At 36.7% G+C, this 21054-nt stretch overlaps 1 protein-coding gene across 2 annotated transcripts in view; it reads left to right on the top strand.

Moving 5' to 3' along the window:
- The window catches only part of ND-39 (NADH:ubiquinone oxidoreductase subunit 39), a 287270-nt gene that overhangs the window by 62844 nt on the left and 203372 nt on the right, over window positions 1–21054 (top strand). For both annotated transcript variants that reach the window (XM_090414724.1, XM_090414725.1), the window contains exon 4: window positions 14284–14375. In XM_090414724.1, the coding sequence (XP_090270850.1) occupies window positions 14284–14375 (92 nt within the window). The remainder of the gene's footprint in view (window positions 1–14283; window positions 14376–21054) is intronic.

Raw genomic sequence — 21054 nt, 5'->3', positions numbered from 1 at the left:
ATTTCCAGTCATTACCTAATTTCCCCAGAATTTAAGACTTGGTTGAATAACTGTTAAATAATGCTTTGTTGTTTCTCCTCTATATTTTCAAAAGTCCATCAGTATTTCATCTCTACCCAAGAGCTTTATTTGTTTTCATCTGTCTGATCGCAGCATCTATTTCCATCTTTAATATGTTTGGGATCTCCTAACTTTTTTCATAATTCTCAGTGTTATCTTTTTGCAAAAATTTATTTAAAACAGTCCATCCAGATTTCAGAAATTTTTTTAACTTCACAAGTAAAAATGCCTCTTTTATATTTCAATTTTTGTGATATAGGTTTGTGTGTTTTTGAAAGTTTTTTTTTTGTTTTGTTATATATTAATCTTGTATTATGATGGTAGATGCATTCTGACACAAATCTGCTTTTTTTTGATTATCCAATTTGATTTTGCTTCTCTACATTTAGATGTAATTTTATTTTTTTAAGTGCCTGTGGTTTTCTAGCAATTCAGGTTGCTCTGAGCAGAAAGTTTTTCTTTTTTACTTTCCTTTGGTGCCACAGATTATTTTAGTATCAGGAGAAAAATAAAAGGGATAATTAGTGGACCACGACTGTAAATAAGCTTATCAAATAAATTTTCTGGTGTTCGAGGAATAAGAAGGGAAGTGCAGAAGGCAGTTAGTAGAAAAGGAGTATTTTCATATAAGAATAAATATATAGGTAAAAAAAAAAGTCCGTTTACAGGAGCTCTCTAAGTTTGCCCTTCTCTAGAATGAGATGACAGATCATGTAAATGTGCATGCTATCCTTGTGATGGTAGAAATCTTATAGGATGGTAATTTGGATGGTTAAGGGGAGGGAAGGAAATGATTGTTGTGTAGCTACAAGTTTAGGTTCAGTTAGTACTAGGAGGTTGAGTCTAAATGTCTGTAAGTGATGATATGCATCATTGCATTAAATGACAAATATCGAAGTGCTGAAGTGTATGGAAATTTTTTTTTATTTTTTTGGTGGGATGGGGTAGGAAAAGTGTTCATTACTATTATTTAACTTTTTTATCATGTTGGAAGAGAAGAATCAGAGAGTAGGAAAACATCGGACTTCCCCTTAGTGTACAGAAAATTGATGCAGAATTATGTACTAACTGGTCATATAAGATGGTTTCATTATCATATTTCCTTTTATATTCTGGAATACCCAGGTACTCTCACGATCTTCCTACTTTACATCACTGACATCTTATTTCCAACTTCAAATTCTGTTCATACTTTTGCTGATGATGGTACTCTGTTTATTTTCTTTGTTCAAGAAACCCTGTAGTACTCAGATGATTGAAGCATCGAGGTCTTCCATAAAATGTCTTACACTGATTTTACCATTTTCAAGGGGAGTGAAGGCAGCTTACTGTATCCACTGTATGAAGACACAGTCCTGTCTTATTATTCTTGCAAGATCAGTTTTCCCTGGGCTGACTTTTGCATCCAGATTATCCTAAAATAAACTTATTAAATCCATAGTCTCTTGAGCTTTTCCCCCTCCCTGTGGGACACCTTTTCATAGTAGAGCAGACTTCCCAGTGATGGTCCTGCCTCTTTTCATTGTTCCCTTTTTCTGTATTCTTTGCTTTACTGCTGAGTCTTTTTTACTGTTTTTACTTTTACAGATCACCATCACTGGGATCCAATGCCCTGCCAGTGTGTTTGCCATGTGGTGCACCCTGTGGGCATCTGGATAGGAGCATCCTGGTAGTCTTGCACTACTTTGGCTTCTGTTTTTCAAAACAGGCAGTCCTGGGTGGCATGCCCATGATCAATCAGCTAGTCAACTTGCCTAGATCATCGGTGTTGCAGTAAGTCTCTTACCCCCATGGTCCGCAGATGGGCTCAAAGCTTGTGGTGTGGCAGGTATATGAGCGTGTGCTGAAAAGTTGTGATAATCACCATGAAGGAACTGAGGTAGAATTATGTAACTTACACAATATTCTACATATCCCCCATGAAGTGTTATACACTTGTTACAATGCTGCTGCATGATTTGCAATCCTCTGGGGAAAAAGTTTTTCCTTGTTGCACAAACTAGTCCTTGGCTGCAGATATGACTTCATCATCTGTGGTAATTTTTGTTCATTTCAAGTGTTTCTACTTGAAATTTTGGGAATAGGAAATAGTCAGATTGGGTCAGGTCTGGTAGATAGGGTGGGTAAGGCAGACATCGCAAGCCCAAGTTGGATATTGTCTTTTGGGTTTCATGTGCAGTGTGAGCAGATGCATTGTCCTGCAAAAGCAACATGCCTCTGCTCAGTTTCTTGTGGCATTTTTCATTCAGTACCTCATTTAGTTCCTTCAGAACTGTGGAATAAACTGCTGCTTTAACAGTTTCACCTTTTTTTGAGGTACTTGATAAGGATTATACCATCCATATGCCAAAATACAATGTCAAGAACCTTCCCTGCTGACTTTTGGGTTTGGAACTTCTTTGGCTGTGGAAACCTTGCCTCAGCTTTACTCCATTGACTGTTGTTTGGTCTCTGCATCATAGTGATGAAGCCATGTTTCATCAAAGTCACAATACAGGCTGAAAAATTTGCACCTGATTTCTCAAAATGACCCAAAATTTCTCGAGATGACAGCATGCATTCTCTCTTTTGGTCAGCATTCAAGCATGTCGGGATTCATTTCGCTGAGAGCTTCTGTGTGTCCAGATGTTGTTGGATAATGACCCCAACTCATTCCCTGGGTATCTGTATAGACTTTGCAATGTTTTTGCTGGTATTCATCTATCATCAAGGATCACATGCACTGCATTGATGTTTTCAGGCATGATCAGTGTGGAAGGTCTTCCTAACCTGGGGGTGGGGAGCAGCTGTTGTCTCAAGATGTCCAGTTTCAGACTTGGTCACCCATCTATCAATTGTTGGATATGCTGGGGCACAATCCCCTAAAGTCTCACACAAAGCTTGATGAACCTCAGTTGCAGACTTTTCTTGCAGCACGAAAAACTTGATACATTACTTGCACACCTTTGTGTAAGAGAAAAGTGAAAGAGAGCATTGAGTCTCCTTTACGCTCTATCCTCTGCTGAATGCAGTGCAGATCAATCCTCATTACTTTGTCTTTATTGTGTGCTTAAACGTTCAAAGCTGGATTATGAGTCTCACGTCTATAGTTCAGCCAGATGGAATAGCCTGTGATGATTGAATCCCATCCATCACCAGGATTTACGGATAGCTACTGGTGCCTTTTGCACATTGCCCAAGTCTGTATGTTGAGGCATAGGAACCAGCTCTATCACTTAGATGGAAACAGTTGTCTCTTAACTGTGCTCTAAAAATAAAGTCTCTTCCAGAACAGCTTACATCAATATCACACATCAGAATGCCGTACATGTTTTTGGTAAAATTTAATAATTTCATAATTTAAAGAAATTATGAAACTATTGGCATGAATGTTGACAACATTACCTGCACCAAACATAACAGCATGCCCACATGGCAGGTTTGCACTCTATCCTGAAACCTCTCACTCTGTTTACTGCAGAAATCTCATATTCCATCATCTGTCTATCTGCAGTCTAAGGCACACATAGCAGCCCACTCTGATTTCTTGCCTATCTATACTGATTCAAATCTGAGACCTCTGTTTGCCATAATGGCTGCCCAATGTCAGCCATCATGGCAGGAAGCACTGAAAAACAGATTGCATAAGATTAAGCATTGACAGTTTAGTCAATGCAGAAACAAGAGAGGAAGTTTTTCTTAGTAGTTTTTGCATAGATCACAGTTGTCTTACACATTCTTATTTACTGAGGGCTGATGACCCACCTATGTTCAAAAATGCACCACACATCTTACCATTTGTCATATTCTGGTGAAGTGCTAGATTAGGACAAACTGCATGAGTTTTTAACTCATTATAAGGAATTAATTTATACAAACACATTTGATTATAAATTATTTTTATATGTAGATACTGCATTTGCTTAACTTTTGTAATATATAATATATATGTTTTGTACATATATATTATTTACTAATTTGTTTCTCTATGACTATTAATACCCTGTATACTGCTGTTACCTTTTGTTATATTGCAATATGACTTTTTAATCCTTTGCACCAATAAAGCATAAATCAACCAACCAACCTGAGTCTCTAAAACTCTTGGTATTCTTTTTTTTTTCAAAATGCTACTTCCCTCCTACCCAATGCCTAATACTTTATAAATCCCAAATCTGACCAAACTTAGAATATTGTTCTCCCATTTGGAATAGTGCACCCAAAACTACCCTAAAAATTCTCGATTGTACATAAGAGGGCAGTTTGGAAGCTTTCCTCTTGAGATCTAGGCTGAGCTACTAGTTAGAGCTCCTGTTGGACATTTCATGGAATCAAAAAATAGCACAAGGAATAAATTAAGCAAACAGCATTCTTCTACTGTGTGCCAGTGTATCAAGTGTATTTATTACTCATTTTACTGAAAGATGGAAATACTTCTTCATAGAAGGAGTACTCTTACATTCACTTTGTGTAGGAGTTTTGTAATGCAATATTGAGAACTGCTGTTGAACTGCCATCACCAAATTCTGATAAATACTACTGACACTATCTCCTGACCATCTTATTGTTGATAAGTTTTTGTGTATATACCATTGTCTCTGCAGAAACTAAATCATTCAATTGTACATCTAAAAGTGACATTAATCATCAAGTTTAAAATGTACCTGTGCTATTACTTTTGTATCCCTCTCATGCAACTTTCATACCATTCTTTTTCTTCCATTTCCTTAGGCTTATGTTCTATCCATTATCAGCTCAGCACAAGTATATGATTTGTTTCATCACATCTACCGTGCCAGTTTCTTCTTTCTCCATCTATCACATTTTCCCCCACAACCTCTTCTCTTATTTACTGTTAATCTTATATTTGCATTTCTACCTTCATGATCTCTGAAGGTAGAAATTAACTGAAAATCACTTAGCAGATATTTTGTGTTTTGAATATCACAAAATATCAGTGCATTAAAACTAAGAGGACAATGGGAAATTCAAATGCAACTGACTATAAATGTGTACTGCAACAATTATCTCTAGCTCCCATTAGATTGAGGCTATCTAATAGGAGCTAGAGATCAATAGGATAAAATATATATTCAGTTGCTATCACAAGCTTGGAGATGCAGTGGAAGATATCTTCTTTTGCATCCCCAAGTTTACCTATGAAAGGTGATGAACTTACTATACACGTTTAACATAAAACCTTATATTCATGATGAGTTAACACATAAAAAAGAATTGACAGTTGCATAGAGTGAGAATGGAATGACAACAGATGTTAGAGTGCTTTCTTTCTACTACTCTCCAGCCATATGCTATTAGGAACAAATGGGAAATTGCTATAAACATAGTCATTAATACAATGACTTTAATTAAAGTCATTAATTGCAATGAATATGTAAAAATTTGATATAAATGTTTTATATCAAATGATTTATTTTTCTTTACATAATTTATAAGTTCATCATGTCTCTGAATTATGTTTATTAATAATCATAAATGAAATCTCATGGCAAATTAGCTCATGAGCAAGAGTTAATAATCATTATGGATATTTAAGGTAGTCATATTTGGTCATGAAGTGTTAAAATATAAGACTTATTATTGTTTATGTGACCATAGGTTTTTTTCATCATCATCATCATACGTATCAAGGATTTAGGCCTAGCATGGCCTGTTCCGGCCTTAGAAGTCATCGTTGAATCGTTTAAGAGGACGTCCTGGTTTTCTTTTTCCTAATGGCTTGTGCTTTAAGGTTTGGTAATCTTTCAGTTTTCATTCTTTGAACATGTTCCATCCATTTATGTTTATATTTTTTAATTTTTTCTATTACTGGTTCTTGGTTTAATTCTTTCATAATATCTTCGTTTCTTTTGTGATCAAATAGGGTATACTTTGCAGTTTTTCTCATAAACTTCATTTCTGCTGTTGTTTATCTTTGTTTGTCTTTTTGTTTTATTGTCCAGATTTGGCTTCCATACATTAAGACCGGTAAGGCTAATGTATTGTAATGTATTGTATTAGTATTTGGAAACACATATTGCATTTATTGACTTTGAAAAAGCATTTGACAAAGTTAAAAGAAACATATTATTTAACATATTAAAAGAAAGACAAATACCAAATAATAATAGGTTTTTTTAATTACTATATATGTTCATATAATAATGCCTACCAGTTTTGCTAGCAACTGTCTAGCATTCTCAAGGTTTGAACAGTAAACACAAAAAAATGATAAATGATTAAAAAAAAATGGCAACGCGTGTTCAGGACACGGATTAAAGATTTACGATACATACTGACTGTCATGCAAATGTATTAACTTGAGTACCTTATAGTTACTAACAGTTTTGTATTCTTTATACTTTGTGCATTTATCGTTTTTTTGTGTTTACCATTCAAGCCTTGAGAAATTTATCATTATTAATTGTTCCGGGGCAACTCCAAGGAGTCGACAGACTCATCGAGGGAGGCCCTAACATCATGTCAAGAACAACTATTCGACATTCACACAGTATCTATCATATCTTGCCTTGAACTCATTTACGGTCATAGCACCCACAACAGACTCTGGAAGCTTATTCCACTCATTCACCACTCTCCAAGTAAAAAACCTAGCTCTAACACCCTTGTCAACCACGCTCTTGCCCAGCTTCCATGCATGGCCCCTAGTCCTCCCACCACCAGTCGTATTTTCAAAAATATCTTCTGGATCAATCTTATAGAAACCCTTTAGTAATTTGAATGTCTCAATCATATCACCCCTCCTTCGCTTATCATCCAATCTCTGCAACCCACAAATCTTCAACCTATTCTCATAAGGTTCATTCCACAGACCTGCTATCATCTTGGTCACTCATCTCTGGATCCTCTCCACTTCCTCCCCATCACGAAGAAACCCTGGTGCCCATAACTCGGCACAGTAGTCCAGATGGGGTCTTATCAAGGCTCAATACAGAGGAACAACAACTTGTTTGTCTCTGCATGTTAAAGTATTTTTCAGACGCCAAGTGATTTGATGAGTTGATGGCACTTTTGCAATGTGCCCCCTAAACTTCAATTCCCTATCCACCAACACTCCCAAATCCCTGGCCTCATCAATCTCCTGGAGAACAGTTCCACCAATGCGATATACTGCTGCTATTCTTTTCACCCCAAAGTGCATACCCTTACACTTTGCCACATTAAATTGACATCCATTTTTCCTAGCCCAGTCCTCCAAACTATCCAAATCATCCTGTAAAATTTTGGCATCCTGTGCACTCACAATTGCTCTACCCAACTTTGCATCATCAGCAAATAAGTGAACACTTCCTCTCAAATCCTTTCCTATATCATTGATGAACAAATTGAAAAGCAGTGGTCCAAGAACAGAGCCCCGCGGCACACCACTAGTCGCAAGCTGTCTTTTAGACTCCACTCCTGAATAAACCACTCTCTGGTATCTCTCCTTCAACCACCCTCCTATCCATCTCACCAATCCTATATCTATCCCCATCTGCTCCAGTTTACTGATTAGGGTTCCATGTGGTATCCTATCAAAGGCCTTGGCAAGGTCCAGTAGTATCACTGTAAACCCATTACCCATATCCAGTTCAGCCGTCACTGTGTTATAAAACGTGAGCAAGTTACTGAGGCATGATATACCCTTCACAAAACCATGTTGTTCCCCCATACAATATCCCATTTTCATCTATCCAGTCCTGTATTCTTTTCTTGACTAATTTCTCTAAGACCTTGACAATGATTCCTGATGATGCTAATTGGTCGGTAATTTACAACAACAGTCTTGGAACCACCTTTATGCAGTGGAACTATTTTCCCCTCTTTCCGCCCCCTCAGGACTAATCCAAACCCGAGACTCAAATTAAACAAAATGGTCAAGGGTACTGACAATTCTTTAGCTGCTTCTCGTACGACACGAGCTGGTATACCATCCAATCCCACAGATGTATTGACATTGAAGTTATGCAATAGACTACTCACCTCCACTTCATTCACCACAATTCCCGTATAATCTACTGGTTTATTTGTTTCTGCAATGTCACCACCTGGTTGATATATACTTGCAAAGTGCTCACTCAGTAACTCAACTATATCAACTGATTAAAATCATTCTTCCATGTACATTTTTCCTTTTACTTGCTACATATCTAAAAAACTGTTTAGGATTCTCTTTAGCCTGCATGGCCAATGTTCTTTCATAATCCTTTTTTTGCTTTTCTTACCACACTCGTTACCCTTCTGGCCTGCGCTTTATACCGTCATGTGCCTGCCGGTCACCTTTCTCCTTAAAATCCCTCCATAGTTGTTGTTGTTGTTTTTTTGCAGCTCAAGCTTAATGGTGTTATTCATCCATTTAACCCCTACTTGATTCTATCAACTTCTAGTCCTTGCAATTGTACATGCCATGGCACTGAACCAATCAAACTCCTAAGCTTGTCATACTTTCCAGCCTGATAATTCCACATGTACCCTGTCTTAATTAAAAATTCCACAACTTTAGCCACCTCCCAAGTCAAGACCCTATGATCACTCTCACCAATTGGTGACAATGTGGGGTCATATTTGTTACAGCCAAATCCTCAGATGTAATTACTAGGTCAAGCACTCTCTGACCCCTAGTATTTTCCATTACATGCTGTCGCTGATAGTTATCCCTTAATAACCTCATAAAATCCAATTCCTTCCTCCCGTGTGTCCTCTCCTCACTTTAATCAATGCGACCATAGTTGAAATCTCCCATAATAATTACCCTCCTTCCACTCATTTCTTCTATTTGCTTGTGTATACTGTCACCACCAACTTTTCCATCACCTGGTCTATAGCAGCACCCAATTGTATATTTAGTTCTGCTAGCCACAATCTCACACGAAATGGCCTTAAATGTGTTCTTTTCTTTATACTGCAGTTCAACTTCTATTCTCCTTGGCTGGAGCTCATCAGCTATCATCAACAATACTCCTCTCCCCATTTATTCTCCCTGTCATTCCTGAACACACTATATCCATCGCATTCAATCCCACTAGCTATATCATCTACAGTCAGCCATGATTCACTAATACCAATAACCTGTGGTCTGGAAGTGCCAACCATGGCCCAAAACTCTTCCTTCTTGTTCCTAATACTCCTAGCATTAGTGTACATGAATTTAAGACCCCCATTAGCCCCAACCCTACCTTGATGCCTTATATTAACTATCCCACTCTGATTTGTTGTCCTTATTTGCTTGAGCATATTATATTCATTCATACATTCAACTGCCTCCCTAAGGACTGTATATCTACCCCCCCCCTTAATAAATCTAGTTTCCCTGAATTTGCACATCCACTACATTCAGCAACACTATCTCAAGTCTCCTTACACCGTAGCCATTCAAATGCAAGCCATCCATCTTATATAGATCCTTTCGCCCATCGAACTCACTCCACACATCCACAAATTCCACACCACTCATCATACATAACCCACTCATAAAGTCATTCGCAATTATGGCCCTCCTTTTAAACATTTCACTGTCATACCGTGTCAAAAGACTAATCATTCTAACTCTCTCTCTCTTTTCTTTTGCTACCTCAAACAATTCATTCAGGTCTTCTATCATTTCCATTTTATCTCTTTTCAAATCATTCGTACCTGCCACAACAATCATTTCTTTCATCCTTTCCTTTTGCTCTCTAATAGACTCAGTTACATCCTTTATGGTCGCACCAGGTTGGTACGATTTTGTCAAATTCTCTACTAACACACCTCGTACTAACGAGTCTCCATACAGCACTCTATCCTTCATTTTGTTCATGTTCACACTCATATGCCTATTTTTCCTGTCTTTTTATTTTTGTTTGTTTATTATTGGCTGGTTCATTCAGTTGACTTTTGCTCATATGCTCTAGCTGTGTTTTGCCCTTTGATTTCAAGCCTTGAGAAAGCTAGACAGTTGCTAGTGAAACTGGTAGGCATTATTATATGTACATATATAGTAATTAAAAAAACCTATGGTCACATAAACAATGTCTTATATTTTAATCATTATGGATATTAAGTATTGAGATATGTAGGCTGTTTGAAAAAAGAATACATGAGAAAAAATGGAATTTATATAGCTGGTAGTGTGAAAAAGTATGGGATGGAGGGGGCTCGAGTGTTTTGGATCTGATGATTTCAAGTCATTTTTTCCACATCTGGGGAAAGCCATCATGCATCTTTAACTTAGGAGATGGCCAGGTACTAGAATTTTTGTTTAAGAAGGAATATATGCAGAATTAATTACAGAGCAAATAGTTATGAGAATCTTGAAAAGTAGCTTGAAGCAGAGTTATGGCATCTGAAATTGCAAGAGAAAGATGTTAACAGTGTGTGGAAAGTATGCCAAGAGATGAAATCAAGAATATAATTTCTTGGCATCTTTAATTTATGGTATAACCAAGTGAAAAAACTTTCAACATAGGTCAAGAGGTGGTGAAGGAAAGCAGTATTTTACTGTATTCCCACATTTAGGAAGTATATATTAGCTGGGAATTAAATTGAAGAATATAATATTAATTATAATGATAATTGAAGTTGCCTAATAATAATTAGGCAACTTCAAGGAGTCAGACTTATCAAGGGAGGCCCTAAACATCATGTCAAGAAGTATCCAACATTTATGCAGTATCTATCATACTTAGCTTTGAACTCATTCACAGTCATGAACCCACAACAGACTCTGGCAACCTATTTCACTCATTCACTACTCTCCAAGCAAAAAACCTAGTTTTAACACCTTTGATAACTACACTCTTACTCAGCTTCCATGGATGGCCCCTAGTTCTCCCACCACTAGACCTATTTGAAAAATTTCCTCTGAATTAATCATGTAAAAACCCTTTAGTAATTTGTATGTCTCAATCATATCACTCCTTTTCCACCTCTCAACAAGGTCTGCATTCCCAATTGAGTAATCAGGTTGGATCAAAAAATCAGTTATACTGAAAACAAAGACAAAAAAATCAAACTCAGGCCTGTAAAGGATGGAATATCAATTGGCACATGGAATGTCCGTACACTCTAGGCAACTTAAAAATTGCAGTTGCTTCAAGAAGAAATACAGATGTGATATATTGGGTATTTCAGAAATGAGATGGACATTATCAGGAGAATCAAACGGTGGAAGAGCTCTCTGGTCAGGAAATGAAAGTAAGCATGAACCAGGCTTAGGTTTCCTGCTAAGTAAAAAGGCCTGTCAGGCAATGATAGGATACAAACCAGTTAGTGAAAGAATAATGGTTGCAAGGTTCAGTGCCCAACCATTTAATATCACAACCATTCAAATATGTGTGCCCACTGCAGAGAGTGCAGATGAAAACATTCAGAGATTTTACAGGGATCTACAACTAGAAATTGATGAGGTGCCGAAGCAGGATATACTCATCATTGGAGGAGACTGGAATGCAAAGATTGGCAAAAATAACACAGGTTGGGAAAAGGTTATGGGAAAATTTGGATATGGAGAAAGAAATGAACATTGGGAGATGCTTCTGGAATTTGCCATGGATAACAACCTGATGATTTACAATATCAAATTCCAACAAAAAGATTGTTGTAAATGAATGTGGCGCTCCTTTGATGGCAAACACAGGAATATGATCGACCTGATATTAATAGACCAGAAATGGAGAACCTCAGTTCAGTGCAGATCATTCCAAGGAGCTGATATTGATTCGGACCACAGTTTAGTGATTGCGAATATAAGACTAAAACTGAAACAGAAGTACAAAGGAAAGTTCCAAAAAAAGCTAGATACATCTCAAAACTAAATGAAGACAGGCTAAGAACAGCATATCAGAACATATTGGAAACTAAGCTTAAGACCCCAAGTGAAAAACAAAATATAAATACAAGAGCAGAACGACTGACTACAGTGCTTAAAAAAAGCAGTAGAGGAAGTAATTCCCGAAAAAGAAAAGATCAACAAGAAATGAATAACTCAGGAAACCCTAAAATTGGTACAAGAGAAAAGAGAACTGAAACTTAAAAGAGATAATTCAGAGGCAGCAGATGAGTTATACTGTCAAAATAGCAATGAAGTACGGAAAGCAGCAAGATCTGATAAAGCCAAATGGTTGGAGGACCAGTGCAAAGACATTGAACAGTACTATGGAGAACACAAAACTAGAGAGGTCTACAAACTTATAGGAAATGTCAATAGGAAGAGGCAAACAAGATCAGTAGCAGTCAAAGATGAAAATGGTAAAGTATTGATGGATAAAACAGAAATCATACACAGATGGACAAGATATAGCAGCGAACTATATTAAAATTAACTAAATGATACTGCAACAGAAGTAATCAAAGAACTAAAAGCAATCTCTCCACCAACAGAGATTTTGAAAATGACATCTTGGAAGAGGAGGTGAATAAGGCTATAAAACATCTCAAGAACAAGAAGAGTCCTGGAAATGACAACATAATAGGCGAGATGCTAAATATGGGGGAGAATCAGTTGTAAAAGAAATACACAAGCTATGTAATGAAATATGGAGATCAGGGTATGCCCCTGAAGAGTGGAAAAAATCGGTCTTGGTTGTTCTTCATAAGAAAGGCAATGCTTTAGAATGCACCAATTACAGAACTATTGCATTGATGAGTCATCTTGGCAAAGTGCTGATGAAAATACTAACAGAGCACCTGAAGGAGCATATGGAGGCACATCTTCCTGATGAGCAAGCTGGATTTCGACAAGATAGAAGTACAGTGCAACAAATACTCACACTAAGACTAATAGCAGAGAAAGCTCGAAGAAAGAACAAAAAAATATACTGCTGTTTCGTGGACTTCCAGAAAGTATTTGATAATATTGAACAAAATATAACATGGGCTGTCTTGGAATCCTATGGTGTGGACAATAAATTGATCCGCCTGCTGAAAGATACAAACAGCCAAGCACAAGCAAAAATCAGAATAGCAGGTGAAACTGGAGATTGGTTTGCCACTAGTCAAGGACAAGACAAGGGGACCCAATATCACCAATCATCTTTATCACACATCTGGGAAGAATGTGTGATAAAGATGATTGGTAACACTTAACACTAGATAAGATTAAAGAAGAAGGTGGAGACATTTCAATAAACGGCATGACAATAAACTACATCTGCTTTGCAGATGACATCGTCCAGATTGAAGAAGATGCAGCAAGGCTGGAACAGACATTGCAAACACTATACACAGAAAGAAAAAAAGATATGGACTAAATGTCAACTTTGAAAAAACTAAAACAATGATATTCGGACAACAGGAGTTACTGAACAGATTTACAATAGACAGATTTCAACTGGAAAATGTGGAACACTTCACATATCTCGGATGGCGCATGTATTGGACCCCAAAAAAGAGATAAAAATTAGAATAGCCAGAGCAACAACTATTTTAAAAGCCATGGACAAAATATGAAAGAGCCGAGCTATAAAGATGCAAACTAAACTGCGCATTGTAGAAACCTGTATCTTCAGCAGCATGCTCTATGGATACGAGGCCTGGGTACTCCTGAGAGAATCTCAAAGGTGGATATTGGCATTTGAGAGGAAGTGCTATGGAAAGATCTTGAGAATAAGCTGGATACAGAAAGTGAACAATGAGGAAATCTACCGACGAATACAACCAAAAGAAAACCTGATCCAGATAATAATCAAAAGGAAACTACATCTATTTGGCCATATATGTAGAATGAATGATGAGAGAAAATTAAAAATGTTGCTATTTGGAATGATTGAAGGAAAGAACAAAAGAAGACGACCAATCAGAGAATTCAGTATAAGGCAGATGAGAAACACTTATGATTAACACCTAGAATAGGAAACCTACTACACAGATTCTCTGAGGAAACTATGGAACTGGAGCATTTTTTTTAAAATATTACGTGAGATAAATATTATCTTCCCATCTAATATACTGCCCACTTCAGCTTCACGTTGATCTTCAAAAATAGCCCAACACTGAATAAAATTTGTTTAAATATACTGGTGCTTTCCTTTCTAGCATTTCCTACAATCTCCTTATTCCATTTTTCTTCCCAACTCAACTCTCTTCACTTCCTTTATTAATTCCTTCCTCCCTTTAGTTTATACTTTTTAAAATATACTTAGTGCTCATTTTATGCAATGCCTTTCAAATTATTTCTCTAATATAGTATTTTATTTCATTCTTATTTTGATCACTTTGAAATTTCTTTCGGTTAGATGTATTTAATTGGGTTACTGCTTTGATTTTTAGCCTTTTAACTTGAAAGATGAAGAATCTTTGTATAAAGCTATGAAGTATTCAAATGTAGTCATAAATCTTATTGGGAAAGATAATGAAACCAGGTGAGCTTCAGAGGTGTATATATATATATATATATATAATCTGTAGTGATTCATCTGAGCTTTTTTTTTTTAATTTATTATTATTGCTTCATTTCAAAAGAAATTAGTAATGAAATTACTTGATGTAGGAATCCTAATTTTCTGTGTTGGTGGGATTAGATATTATCTATTGTCCCAGAGAAGCCTGTTACATATAACTGGCTTCTCTGGGATGATATGCAGTGGTACATCATACTGGAATCTTTAATAATAGTGACCCGTTACATATGGATGCAGTATTATTTTAATTTACAGATTTTTCTACTGGCAGTGAATGTGTACCAGCACCTATTGTTTTACAAAATAAGGTGCAGCTCAAAAGTTTTGAGACAATTAATATAAAACAACAATTAATAAATATACCATGCTAATTTTAGAGTTCAACTTCAAAGTCGACTTCTCCTTGGCTGATTATAATGTTTTCACTTGCAAATTCCACTTACTTACATGTTCAGATTTGCTAATGCCATCCAGAAACATCTTTTTCAGTTTGCTGTTCAGCGATCTGAAAAACTGGTAGCTGTACTCTGAGTCTCATTTAGTGTTAGGAAATGCAACCTTTTAGTGAAAATTTCAATTTCAGAAAAAGTAAATCAGCTGGACCAAGATTTGGCAAATAGGGTGGATGGTGAAGGCCATTGACTTTCCTGCTTGCCAAAGATTGCTTCACAATTTCAGCACTGTGTGCAAGTGCATTGGTGTGAAGCAGGAAACAATTTAACAGATAAGCTTAGGCGTTGATGGTTATTCATGACTTATTTTTCACGGTATTAACAACACCACAAACACTTTTATTCACAAAGATGTTTTATTAACGCTAATATTTCACTGATTTTTAAATCAGCATCATCAGAGCACAACACACATGTAAACGCGACAGTGAGTGAGTGAAACATAGATAGTCCCACATATAAACTGTCCCGGCATTTAGCTAAGTCGCTTGTCCCTCTTACTGGCAACTCCTCTACTTTTGTAAAAAATTCAATCCATTTCAAAACATTGGTTAAAAATCTAATCTTTAAAAATTCAGACATAATGGTTAGTTTCAATGTCACCTCCCTATTTACCAATGTACCACTTATAGACACTCTTGATTTAATCAAGTCTAAATTTCCCCCAGATATTTTTGAATTATTTCAATTTACCATGAATGCAGGTTACTTTACATGGGAGGGGAAATTCTACAAACAGATTAATGGTACTGCTATGGGTTCCCCCCTCTCTCCCCCGTTAGCAAATTTTTACATGGAACACTTTGAAAACAAAGTACTTACCACAGCTACATACAAGCCACAAGTGTGGTTGCGCTATGTAGATGATGTATTTGCCATCTGGCCCATGGACAAGACACTTTGGATGCTTTTGTCACCTACCTAAACAGCCAACACCCCAAAATTCACTTCACAGTAGAAAAAGAATCAAATAACTGTTTACCATTTCTTGACACATTAGTCACCTGCCTTTCAGATGGATCACTATCTTTTTCTATTTACAGAAAGCCTACACACACAGGAAGATACCTACATAAACAATCACATCATCATCCAATCCAACAGTACGGCATTTTAAAAACACTTACACACAGAGCCAGAGCCATTTGTTCTAACGATACAGCTCTGACCACTGAACTCCAGTACCTGCGCCATACGTTCTTAGCCAACGGCTACAATCCCTACAAAATAGATAAAATACTACATAGGCCCATTACTCTGCCCTCCCCTAATACACAAGAATACAACATGACCATTTCTATTCCCTGTATCAGAGGTACATCGGAAAATATAGCCAAAATATTGTTGAAACATGGCCTTCGCACCACTTTCAAACCTCATGTCAAGCTGGCAACTCTGATCCGCTCGCCAAAGGATAAACTTTACCCTTTAGCACACCCAGGAGTGTATGAAGTTCCATGTGACTGTGACTTGGCCTATTATGGACAAACAGGAAGATCAGCGAACATCCGCCTGGAAGAACATGAAAGATACATTCGCTACTATTACTATGGCAAGTCGGGACTGGCAGACCACGCTTTGGACACTCCTTCACACAGGATTAGATGGAGGAAAACAAATGTGCTATTTAGGAGTCATTATAGATCTGAAAGATTATTTTTTGAGTCAGCAATGGCTTTGAAGAATTCTCTCAACCTTAACAAATATGGTTGCATGAATGTGCCAAAAATTTGGGAGACGGTTATCCTAAGAAAAACTCCTGGATAACTGCTTTTTTTTTTTTTTTGTTAGAGGGCGCCAAAAATAGGACTTTAGATCTTTTGTCTTTTGCAATTATATTGTTTCACTCACTCACTGTCGCGTTTACATGTGTGTTGTGCTCTGATGATGCTGATTTGAAAATCAGCGAAATATTAGCGTTAATAAAACATCTTTGTTGATAAAAGTGTTTGTGGTGTTGTTAATACCGTGAAAAATAAGTCAGGAAACAATTGTTGGATTGGTACAATGCTGGTATCACTCAATTCATTGTTTTGTAATAGACAATGCAAGGAGATGTGCTTTGCACTATGGGAGATACTGAGACAAGGAGTGATGAGAGCTTGGTCCACCTTTGCTCAGAGTTGCCTGGTGTTGTACCACCTTACCCCAGTCCTGAAGATACTTTTAGGTGCAAACTTTGTTTGCTCATACTTGGATAAAGGATTAAACTAAATTTATCATACTCTAACCAAGTGAAAAATAAACTTTCAACTATCCTTTCTAATTTAGTCTTTACTTTCTCCTTATGCATAGGTTCAAACTTTTATGAGTGGCAAATTAGTCTCATGCTCAAGCAAAACTCAGGCTTGCATAGTAAAACATGTTTATTAAAGATCTAATGGGTTTATAATTAGGTTTAAACATATCAAACGCTTATCACAATACCTATACTAAATCAACTGACAATCATAAATGAACACTCTAGTTAATATCCATATAACTCATATCCTCTGGTCAATTAAAACACACTTGGCATGGGAAAATACAAGTTTACAATTTTAACTTCAAATGCTAACACAGACCCCACCACATTAATTAGGTCTCTCACAAAAACTTAAGTCCTTCTATTATCTGTCCAATGGAGCTAAAAAGTTACAATGCATATAAGTCATTCAAAAAGTTCTCTAGACAAATGTCCATTTTTCTTCCAACTAGAAATTGATTCACCCTTTTCCTCTAATGCTAATGTTGTGTCCCATTTTACGATTTTTATTCTATCTAATAATTTCCGCTTATCTATGTTCTACTATTATCTATGCTCGAGATATCACCAAAATTTTTACTAATACTTAAGTTAATTCTCCCCTTAGTATCCCTAATATTTGTATTATGCTGCGCCTTTTGGGACATTTAGTTTAAGATATTATATACAAAAACAAGGAGAAAGAACTAAAATATGTCTGAAAGTGAAACTATTTTACAGTCGTGACACTTTATCTCGTTTCTTAACACGTTAATTTCCCGCGTGATTAGGTTCGTAATTTTTCAAGTGGTGCATTGGACAGCAATTTCAGACAACTGTTTTATCATTGGACAAAAGGTTTATTAAATTCCTTAACATGGTACAATTCAAATATTAGTTATTACTCAATTCAATGCTATACTAAATATTTACAAACTGACATTAGCTTATCATAAATAATTAAGCTATGATCCTATAATGGGTATTACGATCATGCTGCCATACACATTCAACACATAAATTCATTTGACACGGACATATAAGATTAATTCACACTATTTAACTATCCAAACTTAAGTAGATTAACTAAACCATTTACTGCACTGACACATAACTATGACATTTAAACTTTCTTATACAATATATTAAACATGCAAAATTCTCAGGACACTTAATTACTCATATAATATTAACATTAGTAAGCTTACTTTCATTATATTCTGTCATATACTAAAGTCCTAGTATTGTTTTCTGTCACTTTAACAGTTCAGTATTAGAATAATGATAACTAATACAGACGAATCTTAGTTAACACGAGATATATTTTACAGTACCTTTCTTTCTTGAATTTTCCATATGGGCCTCTACCTTTTTCTGATCGAACTATCTTGGTATAACCTCTCCAATAATCTGTTTCTCCTACGTTCCTTTTGGAATCAAACTATGCTTACGCAGTCTTAACCTCTCGTAACTTAGGACACACTTTGAATCATCTATATAACAGCTGTACAACTCACGACGTGGACATCGATTTCTTTACTTCTTTCCCTTTCTCGTAGTTGACACTGAAGTTGAAACACAAAGAATATGCTTTCTTTTCTTCGACTATATGGCATTCCTCACTTCATACATAGGAAGTACGGAATTGAAATCCCGCTCACTTTCGTTTCTGTGTTGTGACGACGGAGATATAACCCCTATCTCGCCACTCAGGAAAACATCGTGAAATCCATACGAAAGAGCTTGCGAAGAACTCTCCTGGAACAGAACCAAAACCAAAAGCCAAAAAAAAGTCTCCTCTCGGGAGGGTTTCTAACCCTTTTTTACCCTCTCTCCTAACAGCACCTTTTCTAACTTCTTTTCTCCCCCCCCCCTTTTTGACTTGACTTTACTGACCAATTAGGGTGGCATTTTTCTGCCAAACGTCATTTGATCGGCAAGCCCGTAACGAAGTCTCAATCTGGGAATTGACCCTAAGCGATTGTCTGTTGTTTTTCTTGTGCTAGCCTCTAATTTAATCCCCTTTCCAAAATTTTTCTATGAATTTAATCTCTAGCCTCTCACATACCATTTCTTATGACTAATCCTTTTCTGTCTTACTTAGATAAATTTTCTCTTTTATATCATATTACAACATTAATATATTCTTTCTATTTGTAGTTAGTTCAACAAACACCTTTATATTTTATATATTTTATTGGATGCAAGAATATTTCCTTTTCTCTTAAATAATTCATCTATTATCTTTCATGCAAGGTTTTTAATTTATTTGCTCTTCATGTTACACCATGATAACTGAGAATTTTACATTCTTAAGATATCAGGGTGTAACACTAATTGTTAATAAAATAAGAAAATTCTGTACATTACCACCGCCGCATGAGGTTACTGTGTCCCCTTTGTCCGTCCTTTACTGTTAGATACTTTACTGCTTCAGTGGGTTGCATCGTCCACGTGGAGGTCACTTCGCTCGTCACATACAATTTTCTGCACTCTACTGGGCAAACGCTCATCTTGCTGGTCACTGTCGTCAGACTTCCCGTCTCCCTGGAGGAACTTTCAGTTGTCTCATTCCGGTACCACTTTTACCGATTGCTCGAGTCGGTGGACGCTGTCATCTCACATACAGCTCGTCCAATACTCGCCAGTCAGCAACGGGAAGAGACTTGCTGTAGAATTCTCTTCCGCTGGTCAGCATCGTGGGTCTGAATGAAAACAGGAACAGAAAAAACGGGCTTGAAACCCGCGCGAACCCGCATTTATTATCCCTTGTTGCGCCCTTTTTTTGTTGCAGAAGTTTTCTCACGGCGCCTTCCTATTGGCCCTTAAGTTGTTTAGTCACAATTCTTCTCCTCGAGAGTGCTCTTTTTGGGGAACGCGAGTTCAATTCGCTTTCCATGAATGGCTTTGCTTCGGGTGTTTGTGCTTATTGTGGGTAACTCGCACGCAACCTTTGGACTTTTGTTTGCATTGGCATACATTTTGCATAGAGTATTTTTTTCTTACTAGTGTTTTCAAACAACAATATTTCTATCTAGACAGACAAATTCCTCTTTTTTTTTGTACTTCATTTTAAGGTAATTCAATTATGTTCTGTATTAACAATTTGTTTCTTTACTAACATTACAAGTATTTCTTGGTTATTATTGTATTCTTGTTAAATTTTGAATGAATGATTCTTTTGATGAAAAGGTCCTTATTCAAGATCTAACATGGGTTTAAGTGAACCTGATTTGAACTTTATTGAGATCTCCTCATTGGGAGCTAGACTTGTGGAGGTGCTGAGAGCTAAATCAATACAGGAGTCATATTTCCCATATACAAGTATCAAAATGGTGTCTCTCCATATCATTAAAATATTTCAGATAAGAGATTTACTTGGTCAGAAAGTAAATTATTATTGGTATGACGGACCTCCAAGAAGTCAGGGACTCATTGAGGGAGGCCCATGTCACCTGTACCAGCCATCATACTTTTTTTTTTTTTTTAATTATTCACACAACCTCCACCCACCATTTCCAAAGGCAAGCGATTCCAATCACGCTCAACTCGATGAGAGAAAAATCTTGCTCTCACTCCTTTCTCGACTACATTCATTCTCAACTTCCATGGATGCTCTCCCACCCCTCCATAAAATGAAAAATTCCATCTACTAGTATTCTATATGATTCCTACAGAAGTTTATAGGTCTATCACATCACTTCTCTTTCTTCTGTATGCTAGTGTCTTCTGTCCACAAATTCTCAGTCTGTGTACATAATCTGTATTCCACAATCCCAATTTCATCTTTAACAGTCTCCTTTGCACATCACCACAGAAACCAGGAGACCAGACCTCTGCACAATAATCCAAATGAGGTCATATCAAGGCCTTGTAAAGAGGCAAAATCACTTCTTCACATTTTGCAAATTAAGGTTCGTTTCAGCACTGCAATTATCCTCTGAGTTGTGTTCGAATGCTTTTT

Source organism: Typopeltis vanoorti, chromosome 25 (genome assembly GCF_054136105.1).
Source record: "Typopeltis vanoorti isolate ZY-2024b chromosome 25, IOZ_Tvanoo_1.0, whole genome shotgun sequence".
In the NCBI taxonomy this organism is placed as follows: Eukaryota; Metazoa; Arthropoda; class Arachnida; order Uropygi; family Thelyphonidae; genus Typopeltis; species Typopeltis vanoorti.
The sequence above is the reverse complement of the archived record's forward strand: the minus strand, read 5'-3'. Positions and strand labels throughout refer to the sequence as shown.